We start from the raw sequence: 22,214 nt of genomic DNA, 5'->3' as shown, positions 1-22,214 counted from the left end.
CATTCCATGTATGCGGCAGTAGCAACGGCCACGGGAGCTCTGCACTTCTCTTTCGGCGCCGACGAATCGAAGAGGTCGGAGAAAAGCCGAGGCGATCATGGTACGTAGCAGAGCAGCTTCTCCCTCCTCCTCCCTCCTGTCTCCTCTCTTGCTACGGTATTGATGCTAGCACTCTTTGTTTTCGCCACTGCAGTCGGTGACTCTGCACACCAATCTGGGGGACATCAAGTGCGAGATCTTCTGCGACGAAGTCGCCAAAACCGCGGAGGTAACCATCCTTCCTCGTCCTCATCAACCCCTTTCAACTGCTGGTGCTGACGGTTAGAAGATTGTAGTATAAGCGCCTTGTGAAATTGTTTCTCCTCGAAACCTCGAAAACTGGCGATCTCGTTGATTGAGGTGTTTTTTTTTTTTTTCAGAAACGGTTGATTTTGGTTTGATGATGATGTTGATCTCCCAAGCGAAAGATTCTAATTATTCCTGCCAATAAGCGTTCTTAGGGTACTCAAATTTTCGTCTCAAAAGAAAATAATTTTTAAGGGAATAATGGCTATGTTCTTGTACACTAAGAATTAGTTTATGTTGGGTAGTTCATCCAGATTCTATTAATGTTGGGATGATAGCTATCTGCAATACCAATAATTCTGACACCACTTAGTATCTACCATCTCAAGAACACTTGCAGAACTAAATTCGGTGTCTCTGGTATGTTGAAAGACCTAAACGACAAGCTCACATGTGGGATCTTCATCTCCCTTAATTATCTGACAAACACACAAAGAATATCTAGCAATTTAAAGTGATTCGACTTATGTGTATATTCATGGGGAGAATCTAGGTTTATACAACACGAAAAATGAAAATATGATGAAATTAGACAAATTGATATTCACACCTAGTGCAAGGGATCTCTTAATCTTCTATATTCTTCTCTTAACATTGATGGAGAAAAGGAAAAAAGTTTCACTTATAGCACTTCTGAGACATAAAAAAAGCCTCCCAGAACAAAATCTAATGTTCTAGAAGTCGTTTGCTTCCTTTAGTTCCCGGTGTACTCATGATGTCTCCTAGGCTTTTAAACACTCCACTGGTGAGAAATTTATAACCTAGCGGCCACCATGAAAAACCATAGTGACAATTATCCAAAATTCCTAAAATAAACTCCATTAGGTACTTAGGTCATAACCAAACCTATTGGGCCCAATATGTTGCTGAACCCAACAGTTAAATCATCTTATGAGTTGCGCTTTGTTGGAGTTTTAAGCTATTAATTTATTACATTGTCATTGATAAATTCTTGCTGGGAAATCTTGAGTCTACAAGGTTGATTTGTAGCATTCATCAAGTCATTGCAATATAGTGAGCAAGAACCAGTCTAGGTTAGCTTGGCTTGTTTGTTGGAGATAGGAGGAATGCGAACGGGGATGATGTTAAAAACGATCTCTTCATATGGTTGCCTTTTATAGGGAATTCTAATCCTGAGCAACTCTTGCTCCATACTTCCATCAAACAAATATGTTATAACTTCCCTAGTATGCAACAAGCAATAGGCTTATCTACAAATCTCTTCAGGTGGATGAAGGTACTCCAACCCTAAGTGTTGAGCAATTACTTGTCAGACAGTTGTGTTGTCATGGTTACTTATGCAATAATTTTCAAAGAATAAACAAATCATTTGTTCTGTCATCACCACTTCAAAGAGTTTCAAACTCCTATACTAGGACCCTGCATCGACCCCCTTTGTACCCACATACCAATGCTTCGACACTCGAAACCTCTATTGGTCATGTGGATTTTTTTAGAAATGTCCATGCCAGGCACTTGGATATGAGATCCAAGTCCAAGTAACATAGATTACAAGTTAGTTTGTACTATGTTATTTATTGCCTTGCATAGAGGTATATGATCCATGTAATTGAGACCAACATAAACTGATGTTGATTATTAGCTAATTTTACAGGCGGGGTACCAACAAACTTGGTCCCATCAAATTTTCGGTATTCATCAATATTTCAGGAATCCTTAGATTTGATGCAACTTCTTTATTGCAAGTTTTTGTGGACAAACACTGTTGGTGTTGATGTTCCATCAAGCCTAATCTTTAGGCTAATTTAATTTTGATATTTTAGCAATCAGACTGTTCCTTTTTGTCTTATCTATCTTGCTAATCTATCTGTGATAAAGCAGCAATTGGCACTAAGGACATCCAAAACCTTTAATATTCGAAGAATCTGATTTGCCTTTTACTAAATGCAGAACTTTTTGGCTCTTTGTGCTAGTGGTAAATATGATGGAACCATATTTCATAGAAACATCAAGGGTTTCATGATCCAAGGTGGAGATCCTACAGGCACAGGAAAGGGTGGAACAAGCATATGGGGCAAAAAGTTCAATGACGAAATTCGTGAGTTGCTCAAGGTACTTAATCCTGACTCTCCACACCATATCTCTGTCTCTTCCTTTGGAAATCTCAAAATATATTGTCAAATGCATGGTCATCACTTCAGCTGAAATTCTATCATCTTGTGCAAGTCATTTTGTCGATAAATAGCCATTTTGTTGGTAGTTGTTGAGTTGGCTACTTTTGATCGATAGCACAATGCAAGGGGCATTCTCTCGATGGCTAATAGCGGGCCGAACACAAACGGAAGCCAATTCTTCATAACCTACGCCAAGCAACCTCATCTCAATGGACTCTACACTATTTTCGGAAAAGTTATTCATGGCTTTGAAGTCCTAGACCTTATGGAAAAGGTGAGAGAGCACAAAGACACTGAGTTACAGATGAGGTTTCTGAGAATGACTCACCTGTTCTTGATTTACAGACTCAAACCGGACCAGGCGATCGACCGCTCGCGGAGATCAGGCTTAATCGCGTAACAATTCATGCGAACCCTCTTGCTGGATGAATCTATGCAGTGAGCTTGAAGTCTTCTGATTACTATGAGGTTTACCAATGTTTCTTCCAGGGAATTCAATTGGTGATACATCTACTGGCTCGTCTCTATTACTTCCAAATATAATCAAATTACATGTTTCCTAGATACTGAATTTATCACGAACATCTGATAATCTTGTCACGAATTTTTGTTTTTATTAGATTTTTTTAGTTTGAATAATTTTAATTGAAAAAGAAAATTGACTTATGGGAGTAGCGTTCTTCCCTGCTCTTTTATCTATGGTCATAAGTGAGTTCCTAAGCTTTGGGCTCCTAATCTTGTTAATGGGCCTTAGTCCTCAAATTTGGGCCAAGGCCCAAATGTTTTTCCACTAATTTACTGGACGTGCCTTTCGGCCATATCCCATCTCGCAACCAACGGCTCGCGAAGCAGCAGCGAGCGAGCTACAACAATGGCCGCGGCGATCTACTTAGCTTCCTCTAAACCTTCTTCCTCTCCTCCATTTCTTCCTCTCCCACGGCGTCCCTCCTCGCCTACTCCTCCCTCGACGCTTCTCCTTCCTGGACGGGGCGATCGCCGGGGAACGGTGGCGGTGCTGTTGGCTGGGGGAGTGGCAGCCCTCGCCGCGGCGGCGTCAGCTCAGGCTTTGCCGGTCGGATCTCCAGCGATCGATGCTCTTGCTTCTCTCCAGGAGCCCGAGAACGCGCTGTCTCTGCCCACCTGGGCAATCCACGTCTCCAGCGTCATCGAATGGTACGATTCTCCTCAGATCCCATTTGTTGATCTTGGTTGATGATAGTTATTTGCAGTATCTTTTGTTGGAAGGGTCACTGCGATGGCATTGGTGTGGGAATACGGGGAGAAATCCGGGTTCCAGACTTGGAAAGGTCTCTGCTGGGGAATGGTGAGCTAACAATCTTGGTTTCTGCTTGCATTGTTCTTGGAAAATTGAGAACTTTTTTACCTTTCTCATGCTTCTTGAAATAAACTGTACGGCAAATACCCATTCGAGCACCACCAAAGAGGAAGTCCCTCTCTCTCCCTCCCATTTTGCTAAAATTGACATAGATATTTACCAACACACCCAAACGTGAGGATAAACAATCGAACATCTGAAACTGACAATTTTCATTCCATCCAGTTATTTCACCAAACAACTTGATGAAGGATATTTTTATATCATAATTGTGCCAACATGTCTGGATGATACAAAAATTGTGAACATCTAGCATGATCGTGATTGTCAATTTATCAAATTTCTGTGAAACAGTTTGATTCTGGGCCTTAGTCTGGCCCTCATGATAAACTTTCACCGGCATACTCTTCTAGTTATGTCTATGTGATGGTAATTATGTGGCTGATTATTGGGAGTACCATTTTAATATGAATTGGTAGCTAGGTGAAGAAGCTTTTTAACTATATAATTTATTTGGTATTTCAAGTTGAAGAACCTCTGAGTTGATTTACGTCTGCTATCTAGGTTCCACTTCTTGGAGGAGCATTTTGTGCATGTACCTGGCATTTCTTTTATAACTCAGAGTCTCTTGAGGTATGGTTAGACATGATTGCCATTTCACTTTGCTAATACCTGTACAATTAATGCCCATATGATGCTGAGTGTGAATTGATTGCTATCTCTTATACAAGTTTGTCTTCTATTACAAACTAGAACCATGTACTTTTTCAGTTTAGCATTTCATAAGATCTAATTTATGCTGCTTCATCTACTGTTTAATATACGCTTGATCAGAAATCATCTGTTCCTACTAGTTACGTGAAATGATGGTTCCAAATTTGCAGTTATAATGCAAAGAATTTACTTTATGGCATTGGTCAGCAAAGTTTTACTTAATCTCTTCAAACAACTTGTCCAGTTAATGATAATAGAAGCTAACTATATTATTATGAGATTCATGCCAAGACTCATGTCATTCAAACCTATTCTCGATTATTTTACGATGCCCTGATCAGTTTCATTTCGTTGCAGGTATTGGTGGCTCTTCAGTCAGCATTGACAGTTCTTGGCAACATAACGATGTGTTTTGCTGCATATCGAATATATAAAGCATCCCAAGAAGGCTCAACAAGCTCCTAAGTTAGGAAAGGTAATGACTAGGGACCATACTGTACTTCTTGTTATTATGATTGTGATTCCCCTAGTTATCATTATATTTTCATTGTTTAAAATATATTTAAGATGTGTTTTCTTTAAGTTAGGGTCTCAAAATTGAAATGTTTGTCTATGAAATTCATCATTTTGTGCTGATTGACACACGAAATAGATTTGGGTCTGATTTCCATGATGATGCAAATGCATGATTTCCAGCTGTACAACTCCACCATGTGGAGTTGTACAGCTTTGCCAAAACATGTAAGCAACCAACTCAAACACTAGTGCTAAAGCATTCATTGAATTTGCATGAAGAAGAATAAATGATAAGAATCTTCATAACGCATTGATTCTTAGTTTCCTCCATAACTAAATCTCAAGAGTCTTGTTCAAGTTTAAAATTCATCTGTTGTTCTAGCTGGCTGCAATTGCAACTGATGGAGATGATTAGAAAGGAGAATTCATCCGCATTTGTAGTGCTGTTTGAGAGTCAATGACTCAGGGATTTCTCTGCATTTTTCAGTCGTTGGACCTCTGCATTTAGTGCTTCATTGATGGCTGCAAATATGACAAGGAGAGTGCCACAAATATTATACCAATGAAAAAGATTTTTAAAAAGAAAATGAAGGAAAATACCATCTATTAATTTCGCCTGCTGTTCCATGCCTTTAAGGCGAATCCTAAGCTCATTGTTCTGACACTTCACTGCTGTTATTCCTCTCTGGTCAAAGAGTTGTTCATAAGCCATGAAATAATTAACATAACGATCAACTAAGCCCATTACATGCAGCCAATTTGAACTCATACCTGCAACGAGTTCAATTGCTCAGATAGTATAGTTGCTTCAGTCTGCAAAGTTTTCACCTTGTGCTCCAATTGTGAGATGTACCTCAGCTTCTTCTCCTTCGATCGAGCTGCTGATTGCCTGTTCGCCAAAATCCTGATGCAAGCAGCACCCGGAGATTCAGCAGCCGTTTGAGATTTTCTGAAAATCGAGAAGAATCAAAAGTTGGAATTTTGGGGAAGGGAAAGCACCTCTTGACTCTCTTTGGATCTGTTTCTGCCATTTCTGCAAGCTTCTCGTTCGCCAGAATCTTCATCTCGGTGTTGTTGAACTCCGAGCTTGAGGTGTTGGTCATGGTGCCCTGGAGCTTTCCTATGAGACTGTCCATGGAAATGCTCCTGAAGTGATTCGCAGTTGCGGCGCCGCTCTTGTTGCGTTCCTTGATACCGTCGTCGTTGGCGGCGGCGCCGTCGGCCGTGATCCTCCTCGGAAGGATTAACCCGCCGATGTCCAAATCGTCGGGTTTCTCCTCCGTTGCCGACGCGTTGAGCGCGTCGAAATAGTCCAAGTTCATGTAGGCATTGAAGAGATCATCGGCGTCGTCGCCGATCGCCTCCGTGCTGCTCTCCGTTTCAGCCTCTGGCTTCACTTTGGCCGTCACAAGGACTGGCAAGGAAGAAGAGAGGCGATGGGTGTTGCCCCGAGGCAAGCCATCCGAGGCGGCGGCGGCGGCAGTGGTAAAGACGGGAGGGGGCAGAGAATCGTGGCACAGGTAATCGGGGGGCTGCGAGAGGGATCGAGTGTGGAAGAAGGGGGCGGAAGCGGGAGACAGAGATCGAACCGAAGCTGCAGATGCAGACGGAGAGGGTGTAATGCCGGGCCGCGCAAATCCGATGGGCACGAACTGGTGAAGGAACACCGCGCCGGCAGAGGGAACGGCCGAGGACGACGGAGAGGAGGTCGCCGGCAAGGGCTCGAGCTGCTTCATCGCCGCGAAGGTAAATGACTAAATGGCGATCACAATACGGTAAACAAACAAACGGAAATGGGATCGCCTTCAAGGCGCTCGACGCCGGAGCAGCACTTGTCGTGGCTTCTTCGGGACGCCGTCAGACGACGAGTTAACTCCTTTGGGACGACGCGTGAATTTAAGAGGTGTGTCATTTCATTCCGCGCACTGACCGTATTCTACCCACTTTTTTCTAACCTTACACTTGCTCCCAGTAGAAGCCAATTGGGGCCCATGTGTATTGTGTTGGGTGAGGTAAATGAATCTATAATCATCCGGTCCGGTCCACAGTTGAACCGGGGCGGATTGGGATTCAAATTGGAATAAATTAGTTACAGGGTATTTTAATTAATTTTTAAAACTAAAGGGGGGCGTTTTACGTGTAAACTTTGCCGATATATTCTGTAATGATTTGACTTGATTCCCTTTTCTTGCAGTCTGCCTCCTTCGAAAGAAAGAATATTCGGATGCACACTATAAAGAAAAGAAAAGATTGATCATAGAGTTTTTGCTAGATACTTCAAAGTTGACAAACTCACTCAATAACAGATAAAAAAATTAATAAAAATCAAGTTGATGGAGTTCTCCTCCCAATGGTCGCCCTCCCCTCTCACTTGCTATGTATTATTATTATTATCGCAGTGCTCAGAGCCCGAGATGGAACGCGCACTCCCATGATTTCCCATCAATGGCGAATTGCCGATTGGAGGAGCGCTCAGCGCCCTCCGATTAGACATCGCAACTACAGCAACTGGGAGATTAAAAAAAAAAAAACAGCAATTTTGAAGCAGATACTGGCGAAATCGCAGCCGCCGGAGGCTCAACGGAGCCACCGCCGGAGGTCCGTCGTGGAGGACGGGGAGACTTCGCCGCCGACGATGCTGTCGTTGCAGGAGGACGACACGTTGGAGCGGTAGTCGCCGGCGAACCGCCCCGCCGCGCTCTTGAAGCTCGGACTCCGTAGGCTCTGTGAGTACGGGTCCGGGGCCGGGAAGGAAAGCCGCTTCTTGGCGGCGGACCCGGACCCTCCACGGTCGCGCTCCGGCGTCGCGTGCCGCTGCCGAGGCGCGCTCTGCGACCGCACCCGCGCCTTCGCCGACTCCGTCGCCGCCATGTAGTTCGGCACCGCCGCCGCCTGGTGTTGCTGCCAAGGCGCGCCACCCTGGTGGTGCTGGTGCTGGTGCTGGTAAGAGCTGGGCGTCTCTACCGTACCGTAGAAGCTCCGTTCCTCCCGGCCGCAGCGAGGGCTGGCGGAGCGAACTTGCAAAGGCCACGTCTTGGACGGCGACGGCGTAACAGGCGAGTGGTGGTGCGCGCGGTGGCGAGGCGAGCGAGGATGCTGCGGCACCGGCGGAGACTTGCGGTGGGGGTTGGCCGGGGCGCAGTACGCAAAAGGGCGAGCTGTGTCGATCTCCAGCGTCTTGATAGGATCCCGGTTGTCGGTGGAGTTTCTCGCCGCCCTGCTACTGACTCTGTTATCAAAAGAGGACCTCGACGCGATCCACCGTTCCTTCCACCGCATCGCCTCCCGCTCCTCCCCCACCGACGCCGCCTCGCCGTCCTCCGCCTCGCCGGCGTTACGATCTGATCTCCGCAGCTTTTCCATGAAAGATTTTGATTATTGATATGTATCATAGTACATGAATCAGAACAGAGACGAAGCAATCAGATCCCAGATCTGCTTACTTGATGAGAGAAGGCGTACGAGAGCGCCTGCTCTCGTTTCAGCGCCACCTCCTTCCGGAGTTGCAGCATGGTCTGGATCTCCTCGATGGTCCTCGGCCGGTCGTCCCAATCGTCCGCGAAGCTTCCCCCTTCCCTCGACTGCGATGCTAAGAATTAGGGCAAAGCAAGGAATGTGATTCGGAGCAACAAGGGTTGGATCTAGATTTTGACCATGGATCGCCTCTCGGTGAGGTCTTGAAGGTATTTGGAATCCCACAGCGAGGTGTCGCAGCTGAAGGATGATTTGTTGCTGCCGCGGGAGACGGCGGACGCCGCCGCCGACGATTCATGGGCGAGCCGCATTCGCTGGTCTCGGACCCTGGCCTGAACCCTAACCAGGGCTTGCATGCATCGCAGGGTCATGTTCGCCTGCTTCCGGACGTTGTGCCCCCTCACCAACGCCTGCAGCTTCACCAGCCCTTTCAACGCCCGGAGCGCCCTCCTCGCCTTCGCCGGAGAATTTCAAATCCAAACCCATTTCAAATGCAGGCACGCAGGCTGTTCGATTTAATGCCCAAAAGAAGGCGACGTGTACGTACCAGGTAACCTCGAAAAGCTGTTTGGATGACGACGGCGGCGTAGCGCTCCTTGACGAAGCTGTCTGCCGACGGCCGGGTGAGACGCACCACCTCCGCCGCCGCCTGCGCCGTCGCCACGGCCGCCTCCGCCGTCGCCGCGGAGGCCACAGCCAAAGCAATGGCGTGCCTCTGCTCCGCCGTCACCACCGCCGGAACCGCCGCCCTCGCTGACTGCTGCTCGTCCACCGTCCTCGTCGACGACGACGGCTTCCGGAACAACCATCTCCGCTTCTCCCGCTTGTGCTACCAGAAACACCAAGTCAAAACCCAGCAAAGGCGGCATTTTTAGGAGACAAGTACAAAAAAAAAAAAAAAAAAAAAAGACACAAACCTTTTCTTCCTCCTCTTGCTCCGGCGCCTCATCTCTTTGCCTCGAGGCCTTCTTCTCCTCCTTGGACGGTGATCTAAACGCGCGCTTGACCGCCGTCAACCACGAGCCGCTCCCCTTCTTCCCCATTGCAGCACATCCACACCGCCTTCAACAGCAAACAGAAAGCAGAGCACGCACAACAAAATCTGGAACAGCACTCTGCTCTATCCCAGCCACTTTCCAATCTTTTATCGACCCGTAGAACAAGAGAAGGCGAGAGAGAGAGAGAGGCAGAGGAGGAAGAAGTGTATGGCTTTTAGCTCATCAGGTCAGTGGACTCGCTTAACGAAGCGAGACAGAGGTGTGTGTCTGCTGCGGGGCCACAAGGTAGCCATTGCCACGGTACTCCACGAGGAAGATGAACTAAATTATCATTAGAATTTAATTAAACTAATTAAGTACCCAAATACTATGCGTTCAGATTCAGATTCCGACTCAGATTTTTGGCGCATATATCAAAAGAGGGTGGTCAAATGCGCGCCTTTTACAAAAATCATCAACATCCGTTTTATAAAAATAATCAAACGTCCCATCATAATTTTTATTTTAGGTGTTAGTGTGATAACTACTCTTAACTTAACTGTTAATTTGATAAAAAATAATATTTCATTTGAATCAAAATTATTATATATAGAATATTATTATATAAAAATATCTTTTATCTCAAAATTATTTAAATTTTATTAAAATTATTTTAAAATTTTTATAATAACTATTTAGTAGCCTACAACACTATAAGGTCATCTGCAACGCACGTTTATCAAGCATTCAATCTTTTGGGTGGAGTGGAGGAGGAGAGCCACATGAACACGTTCAATGTTTTGAACACGTTCATGTGATAGTGGATCCACCATATACTTTTTTTTTTGTTTTTTTAGTGTTATTAACGCACTAACGTTGCAGATGCCCTAATAGTTAATACGATAATGTAGTTATTACAGTATTATATGAGTCTATAAAAAGATTTAAAATAATTTTGATTGAGTTAAAAAAATTTAATAGAATTTAAATAATTTTGATTAGATAAATATTTTATATTCTAGTTAATAGCTAGGGAATAGTATAACTCTAATGTTTTGGCCACCTACAAACATGGGTTGATTGTGTGGAAGGGTTTCTGGGATCTAGTTGAGTTAGTTATGATGAAATCAAATTATTGAAATGGATAAAAATTGAATTTTGACGAAATTGAGATATTGCTCTCTTTTATGATGGTTAATTATATTTTTTTATTTATTTTTTTATAGATGATCATGAAATTAATTACGTGAGATAGTTAGGATGAGAGATTTTACTTAAGAAGTTGATTGCGCGCGCGGGAGAAAGACGATTGAGGAATCCATGGACCATGGCGTTGGTAGGTGGGGGAGGCGTGCGATCAGGTGCAGGAAAGTTAGTGTACGTACGAAAGTGGTAGAGAGAGCAGGTGGATGAGCCTTTACGCTCGTGGCAGAGCAAGGACAAGGAAGAAGAAGGAGAGAGAGAAGCGATGATGAGGTCACATGCAGGTGGCCATTGAGGAAGTTAATGTACAATTCAACCTAAGTAAACAGGATGTAAGGAAGAAAGGAAGGAAGGAAGGAAGGAAGGAAGGAAGGAAGTAGAGAGAAGCAGAAGATAACTCTTGTTACAAGGCCGGTAAAATTTCACTCTGCCTCTTTATTTTTTAGCTTTTCCATTCGAACCCCAAGTAGCAGCTGCCTGCTTACCTCAACATTTGACTCCGGCTTGACCTCAACAAGTCAAAATGTTGGCCAACGACTTATGAATTATCGTCATCTTCTGGTTAGACTTTCCAACTCTTGTCGGGCCATGTATAAGGCCCAACATGTCAGCGGCTGGTAAATTTTAAATCTTTTATTTATTGTTGGTGATTGTTTATAATTATGGATAAATAATAATAATAATAAATATGCAACTTGTTGCCTTAATTACCAATTGTTAACATAAACGTTTCGGATAATTAAATGCCCGCAAATTTATGATTAAGTAATTAAATAGCACTGGATTAGTAAACCACGTCTTGGGTAAACATTATTTTCATTAAATACGTAAATTAATTTTCTTTTTTGTTTTAGTAAACGTCTCGCTTTAATTATAAGGCAATAATTAATGAAACAATTACGCAAATGTCGCATGCGTGTAAAGCGGAGTCGTCGTCGATGATGATGCATCTGACGTGGCGCTTTGACCTTTAGTTTCTCCAAAATGACACGCGTGCGTTGCTTTCGTTTGACGGATCTGTCGGCTTACGAAGCCTTTGACTTTTTTTAAATATTTATTATTATTTATTATTATTATTATTATTATTATTATCGGACGGTCACGCTGATCGGGCAGCCGTTCTACTTCTACAGCCGATCTCGACCGTTGAGATAGAAATAAAGCAAAAGCGAAAGCAAAAAAAGCAAAAGTGGCGCTTTTGCTCTTCCTGCAAATCCTGATCCATTGAATCGGCTCTCCTCTCCCTCGATTCAAATTCATTCCTCTTCTTCTTCAAATCCCTGTTCGGATGCGCGAAATTTCGATTCGGTGATCGGTTTCGAGGCGGAGAGAGCAGATCGGATGGAGGCGGCGTGCGTGGCGAAGCCCGTGGCGGTGTTTGGGCCGGCGGAGTACATGTTTAGGTCGGAGCGGCAGGAGGAGTACATGGAGCGGCGGCGGCTCTTCCTGCGGAGCTACCACTTCTCGCGGAAGCGGCAGGCAGGGGAGCGGGCGCGGGGGGCACTGCTCCGGGTGCGTCGCCTCGTGTGGGTGCGACTCCGGGAGGCGCGGCGCCTGCCGAGGATCCTCTGGGCGAAGCTCCGCCGCGCCCTGGCCTCGCTGAGCGCCGGCCGCCGACGGAGGAGCCACCACTGCCAGTTCCAGCTGCTTCCGCACCGCCGCGCCTTTACCTAGTGACCTAGATGGTAATTAATTACAGTCCGACGACTCACCTTCGCTTAGGTCTTCTGATCTTCTGATTAATGCTTTTGATGTTTTTTTTTTCCCGATCTTGCGCGTCTCGTGAGCCCAAATTGTTGCTATGTTCTTGTGTGATTTCATTGTAATATAGTCCGCCAAGATCTTCGACATGTTTATGGATTAGTTTTTCATTTTTTTTTTTTTACTTTTTAATGATTTCTCGATCTACTGCTACTCGTCACGAACCGAAAAAATTGTTGCTCTGTTCTTGTGCGCTTGCTGTCACTGAAATCGAAGAATTTCTACTCCGAGTTGCCTTGTTCTGCTCTCTGTCTTAAAAGACGTGTTTTTGACAATTGGTCGGTGGAAAAGAGGAGGACGATGAAAAAAATAGCAGCAGCAGCAGTTTCAGCTTCTTCCAGCTTGGAAAATGATACCTGTTAGCATCCGTGTATGAAAAAAAATAGTCAATGGCTTCAAATGAAAGTTTCTTGTATTCTATATAGTCTCAACTCTCAACTCTTCTAGGAGCTTAGGCAAAAAAATAAAATAAATATTTAATTTTTTAAAATAATAAAATAATATTGTTAATTTTTTAAAAATAGATTTTATTTTTCTAACTTGTTAAAAAGTAAAATTAGTAATAAAATTTTATATTCAAATTTTGATAATAATTTTTGTAATTAAAAAAAGTATTAAATCTTTAGATATTATTAAAAATTGTATTTAATTTTAATTTTTTTAAAAAAAAATCTATTGGAAATATATTAACAAGTTCAATAATATTTTAAAGTTATTTAAACATAGGGAAGAAATATTTTTTAATAAAATTTAATATCTCAAGTACTTCAAACATGGCTAATTATAAAAAAAAAATCATCTAAAATTATGCGGAGAAATTAAAGGTGCTTATTTTTAAATTTGTAATAAAAATTATTATTTTATTTTTAATAAAAAAATCAATTTGATGTTTAAAAAACTAACATAATGCTTTACATTAAATGAATAAAGGACTCCTATTTTTTTTTCTTATGGACTAAAAGTAAAAAAAAATTGAGGAAGGGAAATCACCGATGAGATGAGAAAAAAGAATATCTTTTGAAAATATTACTAATAAGGGAGGAGAAAAACACGATGTTGATTAACAAGAAAGGAAAAGAACACAAAAACAAGGAGGAAAATGATACGAGATCATTGACGATTACAAGAACACATATTTTTTAGAGATCAATAGGAAAAAAGTCAACTAGGTTTTAAAAATAAAATATGCAATTAAAAAAATCAACAACAAATAAAATTGAAATAATCTAAATTTAAAAATAGAGGTTTTTTAATTGATCTAAAATTAAAGTAATATTTTTTTAAAAATAAATGTAAATAAGATAAAAATATTATAAAAAATTAGGGGTCCCAAAATTTTAGGTATAAGCCTATGTTTAAACAATTTTGACTAAATTAGTAAAAAGCATTTTAATATAATATTATTCAAGTTTTAAGATTCATGATTTAAGATTTTAGGATTTTAAATTTAGAATTTAGCTGTAATTGTATAGTAGCTATTTATAATAGTTTCTATAATAATTTTAAAGTGATTTTGACCAATTTAAAATAATTTTAATAAAATTTAAATAATTTTAACTAAGTTAGTAAAATGTATTTTGATATAATAGTATTCAAAGTTTAAGATTTAGAGTTTAACATTTAGGATTTAACTATAATTATATATTAGTTATTTAATAACTTTTATGACTGTGTAACAGTTTTTTAATAACTTTTACAACTATTTAAAGTGATTTTGACTAATTTAAAATGATTTTAATAAAGTTTAAATAATTTTGATAAGTTAGTAAAAATTATTTTAATATAACAATACTTTATGTGAAATAATTTTAATTAAAATAAAATAATTAATTTTTTTATATTGTAGCAGTTTCATAGTTGCTATCCGTTGTAGCACTTATCAAATAGTTGTTATAATAATGATGGAATAAAGAGGATTTTGGACATAATATATATGATGAGACATCTTTTTTACTTTTATATAATTTAAAATATCCTTTTAATTTTTGTCATATATATATATATATATGATGAAAATTAATTTTTGAAACTTTAGTAAGGGTCACAACTAAATTTGTAAAATACTAAGGTATATCATATTTTATATTTATGAAATAGTGCATCTACTTTCTAAAATATTTATTTGTCCAATTTGTTTTGTGAAATTTGTTACTACTAAAACTATTAATCAATTGTTAATTGATTGAATGTGGTTCTAATCAATTATTTATCATCAAATAACTTTAGGTAAATGAGTTTCACGACTCTAAAAACTTTGAATTCATGTCACATGTGGGTGTTATATTCATAAGGTTCTTCTAACTATATCTATCTTACTTTTTCTAAAATTGAGTCAGAAATCTTAGATTTGTCAGCAATTGCACTCTTAGATTTCTTCGATTTTTGAACCTTTAGAATCAATTGAAATTAAATTTAGCTAATTAGATGTGATTTTAAGTTTCACTCCTATTTGAGTCATTGGATTTTAACCCACTTGCGTTCATTAGATATCATTGTAGTTTTGAGTTTCTTTATTTAATTTTTCAAATTTTAAGCCCATAATCACTTTTAGGATCATAAACAAGTGAGCTAAATTTTATATTATTTAAATTTATTTGATAAGATAATTAATCAAGTCAAATTTAAAAGGAATCAAATTGTTAAAATAATTATTCAAATTTAGTTTTATTTTTTTATGAGCTTAAACTTTATTTATTTAGATATTATTAAACTCTCAATTAGAGCTTGTTTGCTTGTTTGAAATTTATATATATATTCTTATTTATTTAGTTGATTAGTGGACTTGATTTTGAGAACTTTTTTCTTTATTGCCATATTAATAAAATTTTTATTCATGAATATATTCATAAATATTATTCATGAATATTTATCAATCTTTCTTTATAAACATCCTTATTTATTTAATTTAATAAGTTATTTAAATTTATTTATTTAATTGAGCTTGTATATATTAAATGAATATAAATAAATTCTTACCATATTATCTAACACTAAACAAGTGTTTAACATTAAACAACTTTATACTCCTAAATATATCCTAACTTTATCTATACTATCTTATTTCTATTTTAGTGAACAAATATTTTTTAAAATAAATTTTAATAGATAAATTGTAGTATAATTTTCTGTTTATAGTCATAAAGAGATGCCAAAAAAACACATCTTTCAATTTTGTGTTGGTTTTACAGGTATAAATATCGATAAGCAATAAATCTTCACAATTAAATCTGCAAAGAATCAATTGAATTCAGTACGTAGCTACCAATCAACGACGGATGATTATCGCTGAGATTGTTGAGCCGGCGAGACTGCATGTCGATGAGGTGTTCGAGGAAAGGGCTCTCCGAGAAGACCACCTCGTAGCCGTCCCTCATGTCGTCCATGGCCTCCTCCCCGAGCAGGAGCTGCCAGAAGAGGCCGCCGCGGCAGGCGCCACCGCCGCTCGCCGAGGCGTACACGGCGTCGTACACGGAGGCGTACACGCTCTGCCGCTCGTCGGCCACGGCGTCGCGCTGGCGGCGGCGCCCGTTGCTGGACGAGGAACTAGAAGCGGCGGCGGCGGGGGAGTGCTTCTTGCCGAACTCGGCGACGAGGAGGGGCATCGAGAGGACGGCGTCGGCGTCGGCGATGTGGGACCGGAGCCAACCGTCGAGAAACGCCATCTGAGTTCGGTTCGTCGATCCCGGCATCCTGCCACCCACATTACAAGGGAATTCTTGCAAGGTTTAAATTAAAGAACAGTTCAATTTTCCAAATAACTAGTCAAATCCATTTTGATTTGATTTACCATTCATCGGGGTAAACATGGAGGGTGGCGAAATCGATTCCCTTAACTAGATTATTACTGATGAAGTCGGTGCCCATATCGTAGACGAGGTTGAATTTTTTCCTTTCGGGAGTCGACTCCCCGTAGAACCCTTCCAGACCCACCTCCAGCATGTGATTCTCGTCGATAGATTTCACATACGCCGCCATCTCCTCTATCCAACCCTTCAAGTAATTAATTCCACATTACATTACATTACATTACTTAATCATATATAATTAAGGTGAGATTAGATCGATGTTAATAACCAAATTAATATACCTGTAGTGTAATGCCAGAAAGGTCGCTCACACACCGCGGCTCGTTAATGAGCTCCCATGCAAAGATCGAGGGGTCATCCTTATACGAAAGGCCATTAATGGTGTTCACTCTTGTTAAAATTGCCTAATTATCAAAAAAAAAAAGTTAATACTAACTTATTGTTATAATTATATTGATTAGAGAGCATGACACACCTTGACGTGATTCTTGTAGTAATCTTTAACGACGTCATCGGTGTAGAAATCGTCGTCGTCGTCGGAGCTTAGGCAATGGCCTGCTGCCTCTCTTGCCCATTCGATGTACTGCCTTCGCCCCCCGAAGCTGTCGAAATTATTCACCAAACTCAAAATCAAACGGATCTTAAATTTGTTGGCCTCCGATATCACATAATCCAAACCCTAATGAATTATAATTAAGCATTAAACGTTAATTAAGAAGAGATTATGAGAATATATATGAAATATGTAAAAAGGATTCTCTTGGTGATCCACATGTCAGATGAAGGAGTCATGTCGTGTGAAGGCGTTGTGAGACGAAATCTACGTACCTGAAACACGTCCTCGTTGTAGACGCCCGGCGACGCCTGCAGCGGCCGGAACCCGCCGTCCCTGAAGGCCCAGGTCCTAACGACGGTCAGACCGTGCGCGGCAGCCTCCCGGAACGCCGCATGAACCTTCCACCTCTCCTCCGGGAACGACGCCAAGTACATGAGCCAGTAGGCATTGAACCCGTTAATACCCTCCAGCGGCCGCCGGCCGCCGTCCCCGGCGTCCACCACGAACTGCGTCCCGTTCCTCCGCACGAACCCCACACCTCCGCTGCCATAAACTGCAGTAGCGCTGAATCCAGAAGCCGACAACCCCAGAAGAAGAAGGAGAACAAACTCGCGTGCCACCGCTCGATGATGACGTCCCTCCATGTAAAAACAATAAATAAATAAATAACAACAACGAGAAGAAGAAATGATCTATTTAAGAAAAGAGAAGAAGGAGAGTTCAAGTGGAATTTCTTGGGCAAGTGATTGCGTGCAGGGATTGAGTTGTGGAAGAGCTAGCGCTGGGTGGAGGCGTGGAATCGATCACCTGGTGTAGAATTCTTGGTCGGTTGGGAGCGGTCCATCCTGCGAGCACCACCTCGACGGCATGCCAAGCAGATCCGTCGGCATGTCCAGGAAAGAAAAAAAAAAGGTAATTTATGAAGGAGATTTGTACGTACTCACGATGTGTGACGGCCCGCTCGAGGACGGCGTTCCTCCATGTCACACAGACTTAAACGTGAAGGAGAAGAAACAATCTTATTTAAGAAGAATAAAACAATATGAGTTTTTACTAATCCAACTACTTTACATTTATAAATTTCATTCCAGCAAAGGAAAATATTCGCACCTTGAGTTGTAATTGTCAATTGATCTTGACATCTTTCGCCGCCCTTAGCTGGAATCCTGCAAGAAATCAAACTATGTGATAAGTCAGGGGAGAAAAAAAAAGTATGTGATGATTCAGGGGAGGCTTTATTCTCACATATTTCTTCAAAATGAAGCATCATCTCAGTGAATATAAAATCCTGAATCAATCAGGAGGTTTTCACTAATCGCACTAAAATTTATGAAACATTAACCAAGAGAAGTTTTATTCTGTGGTAATTCTTCAAAGAAACATTTCTCTAGATATAAACAACCTGTTCAACTTTTGTAAAACAATAACTTTTGACTTCTATCTGAATTAATCTGAAGGTTCACTTCACTAACTCAATTTTCAACTCTGGTCGGTCGAAGTCACAGAAATGGAGCCTTTGAAGTACTCATATAAAATATTCTTCGTCTTGTAGCAATTCCATCCGTTCCAAGCTTCCATTTCCAATGTTTGCATTTGCATCAGAATTATCATCAGGTTGCAAGCTAGTGAGTGATAGGGGTCAGTGCCTCTCCCCTCAGCTTCTTCTTGAGATAGGAGTTCCCGTAATTTTTGATCTTATTGTTTGATCTCTCAGGTAATTCTGCTGCAATCCCTTACCACCTGATCACAAGAAGCAATATTTTCAGATTCAATATCTCTCTATCAAATTGAACTAAATAAGTTGATGATTTGACTTGTTGCTAAGAAGAATGGAGTCAGATTATAAGCTCTTCTTCCTGCTGCAAGAAGTTGCCTCTTTTCAAGTCAGGCCTCAAGTAGTTCATGCACCCCAGTCTGATACAATTGCTACTGATGCAATTAAAATGACATCAAAACTTACCTGTTTCAGGCTTTATTGCTTCATTTGGGGCTGAGCTTCATAAGGCATCTTGAATGAAACCCGTTTATGAACTTAATGATGCCACATGGACAACATTCTCCATAAACATGTTTCCTACAGAATATCAGGCAGATATACAGTACAATCCGAAATCATAAAGGCTACACAAATTCAGTTGATAAAACTATCGATACCTACCTAACATGTCCATTCCCCAGCCATTAAGGAAAGTTTACATATGAGGCAGTTGCCAAAACAACATCAAAAATTCTTGTTCTCCAAGAAAATCTCCAAACACAAGTTATATTTAGCCGGTGATTTGCAAAGCACAGACATCAAAAAAATTATCCAGAATTGACAAAATTTCTGAAGAGTATGAAAAAGGTCAGCTTTGTATAGCATAAATCATCACATAGCATTGTGCTTGTTCAAATCATACAGACCCTCGGCTAATATTTTGCTGACTTTGTCATCATCAGTGGCTTCAAACACATCACTATTTACTTCTAAATTGCTATCAGCGACCAGCAAAACATGTGTATGAGCATCAGGGATCCAACCTCTTTCGAGCATTCTGTCCAAGAACCTACGGGCCTCATTCTTTCGTCCCTCTTTTACAAGACTGGAAATTACCATATTACATACTGTGGGACTTAGAAAACCCCCGTTGTTGATCAGACTATCAAGGCTGTGCATGACCATATGCAACTTAGAATTTCTTGACAGACTAAATACGAGCAACTCAAGTGTTTCAGAGTCAGGAACAAAGTTATCATTAACCATTTGATTGAACAAATTTGCAGATTCCCTTGCCATACTATTGGAACACAATCCACGAACAAAAATGGAATATGTTGTGGCATCAAATCTGCCACCCTCAACCAACATCTGTGAAAGGATTACCAAAGTATCCTTTTCCTTGTTCAAACCTAGGAGACCAAGCAAAATTGTAGAATAAGTAACCGAATTACAAGAAGCACCACTAGAAACAGCAAGAGAACGCACATTGATGGCTTCTTGAACTTTTCCACTGATACAGATCCCTTTAACTAACTCATTCAAAGCACTACAGCTGAGCAAACAACCTTTAGCAGTAAGATGGTAAAATATTTCAGTAGCCACCTGCATCTTATTGATTATACACAAACCCTCAATCAACTGTGAGCATGCTTCTGAGTCTGAGCAGCAGTCATAGACACGAGACAGTCTATACATGCTTAAAGCATTCTCATACTTACCGATCTTACAGTATCCAGTTATAAAAGCCGAATAAACAGCTCCTTCATCCATATAGGATGAAACAATCATTTTTCCAACAACTTCTAATGCTTTTTCAACAAGCCCTTCTTCACAAAGTCCTTTTGTAAGGATAATCCAAGAGGCAAGATTGATTAAATCCCTTTCTACCATTTGCTTCAGATATATAACTGCCTCTTGATATCTACCAGCATTGCAGAAACCCTTGAGCAAGGCATTGTAAGGTTCAACTTGCAAAACATCCTCCCTATCTAGGAAGGTCATGGCCTCATTCAACTTCCCAAATTTGCAAAACCCATTGACAACATCTGTGTATGTAACAGTTAAAGGAGTAAAGCCTGAGTTTTTTATTTCTTGAAGAAATTCTATTGCAGTCTCAAGTTGCCTGTTGTTACATAAGCATTGGATTAAATGTTTATACAAATATAAATCTTGATCACCCTGTATATTTCCCTTCATCCTTAACAATTTAATGCCTTCCTCAAATCTGTTGATGCTGCAAAGAAGAGGCATAACATTATAATAAAAGTCAGGATGTGGAGTGCAACCAGACTCGTGCATCTGCTCAAATACATTAATGGCTTCATCTGCTCGATTACTGATGCAAAGAGCTTTAATTAGAATCTCAAATGTCAGACTGTTCGGATCACATCGCTTCTTCCTCATCATATGGTACTGATTTAAAGCCAAGTCCAAGCGCCCAATTTCACATAATCCATTTATAAGGTAATTTAATGTGACAACATCTGGAAGAATCCCTGATTTTACCATTTCTTTATATACAAACAATGATGAAAAGAAATTTCCACTCTGTGAGGAAAAAGTAGCTAAAAGTCTGTTACATGTTGAGATGGATGGCAGCTGTTTTGCTAAAATTGAATATCTGAATACCAGTAAAGCTTCAACTTCCCTACAATTTACACAAAAAGAATCAATCATGGAACCAAACACTTGATTTGTATTGTCGAGTTGTAACTTAATCATCTCATTCAGAAGAATCTCCATCTCTTCAATATTTCCAACCAATCCCAACCTCAAGATCATACAGGCATAAGTCTCAGCAGTATGTTGGAATCTTCTTTGCGTAGAAGCCCATTTGAATGCTTTAAGAGCTGAGGTCGCATCCAACATAGAATCCAACACATGGACTAACTTCTGAGGATGAAGCCCACCTTTAAGGGCCTGCACGGCAGATATAAACTCTGCAGAATCTGGATAATTCTTGTTATCTTCAAAATGAGTTTGAACATGTGCAGCTGTTGCATATGAAAAGGTAGGATAATTTAGAGAAATCCAGAGGAAGGCACGCTTGGGAATGGTTAAATTATGAAACTTGGCTGTCATTTCATCAAACAATGGATATGCAAAGAGTCCTTCCCTATTAAACACACTGCAGAAGAGAATAAATTAAACAGATATACACCTTATCACCTATCGAGAGAGAGCAAGTTTGAATGCAGGTAGAAAAAATGGAATTTTTTGGTAAACAATATAACAACCTACACAAAAAAATTCATCTGATACGCCGCTGACTCAAATCATGGAAAGCTGGAGCGAAGAAAATTCGCGAAATCAAACAACCGAATTATGCATCGACATTGGAAATCACAAAATCCGTCTGTAGAAATTAGGTGCGGATTCAACAGCCAAAAGCCCAATTAAGAGTTTGGATATCACAAAATCTTGTTTTCCGCAAATCTTAATGCAGGTGAACGCCGACAGGATTTACAAACAAAACCCACCAAATCAACAAAAAGATAAGCATTTTCCTTGAGTCCTCATCTCTACCAATCCAGAACCCCAGGAAACGGTTACAAATCACACTCGCATCCATCAGATTCCCGCAATAGCCCGATAAGTAAACTTACTCGGCGGATCCCCAGGATCCTCAGGATGGCACCGAAACCACCAACCACCATCACCTCCGCCACCGATTGCGCCGATCCGGCGGGAAAATTCGTGGCCAAAGTGGACCTCGATCGAAAGAGCGGAGAGGTGGAACGGAAGAGGCGATCCGTGGGATGAAGAAGCAAAGACACTATAGGGCGTAGGGTTTCGCAGGATACGGCGGCGTTGACGACCGGAATCCTTGCGAGACGGGCGGGAGTCGCTCGCAAGCCGCCTCCGGAGGCTGTTTGGTGATCAAACGGCACACATCACTTTTATCAACGCGG

At 40.8% G+C, this 22,214-nt stretch overlaps 6 protein-coding genes across 7 annotated transcripts; 2 read left to right on the top strand and 4 right to left on the bottom strand.

The window, feature by feature from the left end:
• The first annotated feature begins 12 nt into the window (after positions 1-12).
• LOC141827347 (peptidyl-prolyl cis-trans isomerase CYP18-1) lies at positions 13-3,044 on the top strand. Its single transcript, XM_074714569.1, has 5 exons — positions 13-100; positions 194-268; positions 2,257-2,418; positions 2,596-2,754; positions 2,826-3,044. Exons 1-5 carry the CDS (start codon positions 98-100, stop codon positions 2,907-2,909), a joined length of 483 nt encoding a protein of 160 aa, XP_074570670.1. The 5' UTR covers positions 13-97; the 3' UTR covers positions 2,910-3,044.
• A 185-nt stretch (positions 3,045-3,229) lies between these two features.
• On the top strand, positions 3,230-5,139 carry LOC141827346 (uncharacterized). Its single transcript, XM_074714568.1, has 4 exons — positions 3,230-3,653; positions 3,726-3,804; positions 4,381-4,449; positions 4,888-5,139. The coding sequence occupies exons 1-4, from the start codon at positions 3,352-3,354 to the stop codon at positions 4,993-4,995; spliced, it is 558 nt and encodes a 185-aa protein (XP_074570669.1). The 5' UTR covers positions 3,230-3,351; the 3' UTR covers positions 4,996-5,139.
• Positions 5,140-5,292: 153 nt separating this feature from the next.
• Positions 5,293-6,469, bottom strand: LOC141826453 (bZIP transcription factor 29-like). The gene is made up of 4 exons (XM_074713701.1): positions 6,046-6,469; positions 5,818-5,950; positions 5,647-5,731; positions 5,293-5,568 (listed from the first exon to the last, which is right to left on the bottom strand). The coding sequence occupies exons 1-4, from the start codon at positions 6,366-6,368 to the stop codon at positions 5,501-5,503; spliced, it is 609 nt and encodes a 202-aa protein (XP_074569802.1). The 5' UTR covers positions 6,369-6,469; the 3' UTR covers positions 5,293-5,500.
• Positions 6,470-7,623: 1,154 nt separating this feature from the next.
• LOC141826452 (protein IQ-DOMAIN 17-like) lies at positions 7,624-9,570 on the bottom strand. The gene is made up of 5 exons (XM_074713700.1): positions 9,438-9,570; positions 9,068-9,349; positions 8,700-8,975; positions 8,490-8,627; positions 7,624-8,400 (listed from the first exon to the last, which is right to left on the bottom strand). The coding sequence occupies exons 1-5, from the start codon at positions 9,561-9,563 to the stop codon at positions 7,624-7,626; spliced, it is 1,599 nt and encodes a 532-aa protein (XP_074569801.1). The 5' UTR covers positions 9,564-9,570.
• Positions 9,571-15,613: 6,043 nt separating this feature from the next.
• LOC141826451 (putative mannan endo-1,4-beta-mannosidase 9) lies at positions 15,614-17,697 on the bottom strand. The gene is made up of 5 exons (XM_074713699.1): positions 17,096-17,697; positions 16,743-16,946; positions 16,549-16,671; positions 16,249-16,451; positions 15,614-16,151 (listed from the first exon to the last, which is right to left on the bottom strand). Exons 1-5 carry the CDS (start codon positions 17,465-17,467, stop codon positions 15,683-15,685), a joined length of 1,371 nt encoding a protein of 456 aa, XP_074569800.1. The 5' UTR covers positions 17,468-17,697; the 3' UTR covers positions 15,614-15,682.
• A 1,084-nt stretch (positions 17,698-18,781) lies between these two features.
• Positions 18,782-22,145, bottom strand: LOC141826449 (uncharacterized). Of its 2 annotated transcripts, XR_012601640.1 has the most exons (3): positions 21,909-22,145; positions 18,982-21,430; positions 18,782-18,897 (listed from the first exon to the last, which is right to left on the bottom strand). XR_012601640.1 is itself a non-coding variant. In XM_074713697.1 (2 exons), the coding sequence occupies exon 2, from the start codon at positions 21,382-21,384 to the stop codon at positions 19,192-19,194; it is 2,193 nt and encodes a 730-aa protein (XP_074569798.1). In that variant the 5' UTR covers positions 21,385-21,430; positions 21,909-22,145; the 3' UTR covers positions 18,788-19,191. The 2 variants fall into 2 exon arrangements, 1 of the variants encoding a protein (XP_074569798.1); XM_074713697.1 differs by having other exon boundaries at positions 18,788-21,430.
• Positions 22,146-22,214: the final 69 nt, after the last annotated feature.

This window comes from Curcuma longa, chromosome 4 (assembly GCF_044706935.1).
Source record: "Curcuma longa cultivar G26 ecotype Majalengka, Jawa Barat chromosome 4, ITB_CL_G26_1.1, whole genome shotgun sequence".
Taxonomy (NCBI): Eukaryota; Viridiplantae; Streptophyta; class Magnoliopsida; order Zingiberales; family Zingiberaceae; genus Curcuma; species Curcuma longa.
Note: the sequence above shows the minus strand (reverse complement) of the source record. Positions and strands in the feature narration are given on the sequence as shown.

What these genes read in the sequence shown, in the direction of transcription:
- LOC141826453 (XM_074713701.1), bottom strand. Translation starts at nt 6,368, where the DNA reads ATGAACTTGGACTATTTCGACGCGCTCAACGCGTCGGCAACGGAGGAG. An exon ending in GATCCAAAGAGAGTCAAGAG is followed by an intron (nt 5,951 to 6,045) that starts GTGCTTTCCCTT and finishes TGCTTGCATCAG; the next exon opens with GATTTTGGCGAACAGGCAAT. An exon ending in AGCAATTGAACTCGTTGCAG is followed by an intron (nt 5,732 to 5,817) that starts GTATGAGTTCAA and finishes CTCTTTGACCAG; the next exon opens with AGAGGAATAACAGCAGTGAA.
- LOC141827347 (XM_074714569.1), top strand. An exon ending in AAGTCGCCAAAACCGCGGAG is followed by an intron (nt 269 to 2,256) that starts GTAACCATCCTT and finishes TACTAAATGCAG; the next exon opens with AACTTTTTGGCTCTTTGTGC. An exon ending in TCCTAGACCTTATGGAAAAG is followed by an intron (nt 2,755 to 2,825) that starts GTGAGAGAGCAC and finishes CTTGATTTACAG; the next exon opens with ACTCAAACCGGACCAGGCGA.
- LOC141827346 (XM_074714568.1), top strand. Translation starts at nt 3,352, where the DNA reads ATGGCCGCGGCGATCTACTTAGCTTCCTCTAAACCTTCTTCCTCTCCT. An exon ending in GTCTCCAGCGTCATCGAATG is followed by an intron (nt 3,654 to 3,725) that starts GTACGATTCTCC and finishes TTTTGTTGGAAG; the next exon opens with GGTCACTGCGATGGCATTGG. An exon ending in ATAACTCAGAGTCTCTTGAG is followed by an intron (nt 4,450 to 4,887) that starts GTATGGTTAGAC and finishes ATTTCGTTGCAG; the next exon opens with GTATTGGTGGCTCTTCAGTC.
- LOC141826452 (XM_074713700.1), bottom strand. Translation starts at nt 9,563, where the DNA reads ATGGGGAAGAAGGGGAGCGGCTCGTGGTTGACGGCGGTCAAGCGCGCG. An exon ending in AGCAAGAGGAGGAAGAAAAG is followed by an intron (nt 9,350 to 9,437) that starts GTTTGTGTCTTT and finishes TGTTTCTGGTAG; the next exon opens with CACAAGCGGGAGAAGCGGAG. An exon ending in TCACCGAGAGGCGATCCATG is followed by an intron (nt 8,628 to 8,699) that starts GTCAAAATCTAG and finishes TTAGCATCGCAG; the next exon opens with TCGAGGGAAGGGGGAAGCTT.
- LOC141826451 (XM_074713699.1), bottom strand. Translation starts at nt 17,467, where the DNA reads ATGGAGGGACGTCATCATCGAGCGGTGGCACGCGAGTTTGTTCTCCTT. An exon ending in ACAACGAGGACGTGTTTCAG is followed by an intron (nt 16,947 to 17,095) that starts GTACGTAGATTT and finishes ATAATTCATTAG; the next exon opens with GGTTTGGATTATGTGATATC. An exon ending in TTTCTGGCATTACACTACAG is followed by an intron (nt 16,452 to 16,548) that starts GTATATTAATTT and finishes AATTACTTGAAG; the next exon opens with GGTTGGATAGAGGAGATGGC.
- LOC141826449 (XM_074713697.1), bottom strand. Translation starts at nt 21,384, where the DNA reads ATGACAGCCAAGTTTCATAATTTAACCATTCCCAAGCGTGCCTTCCTC.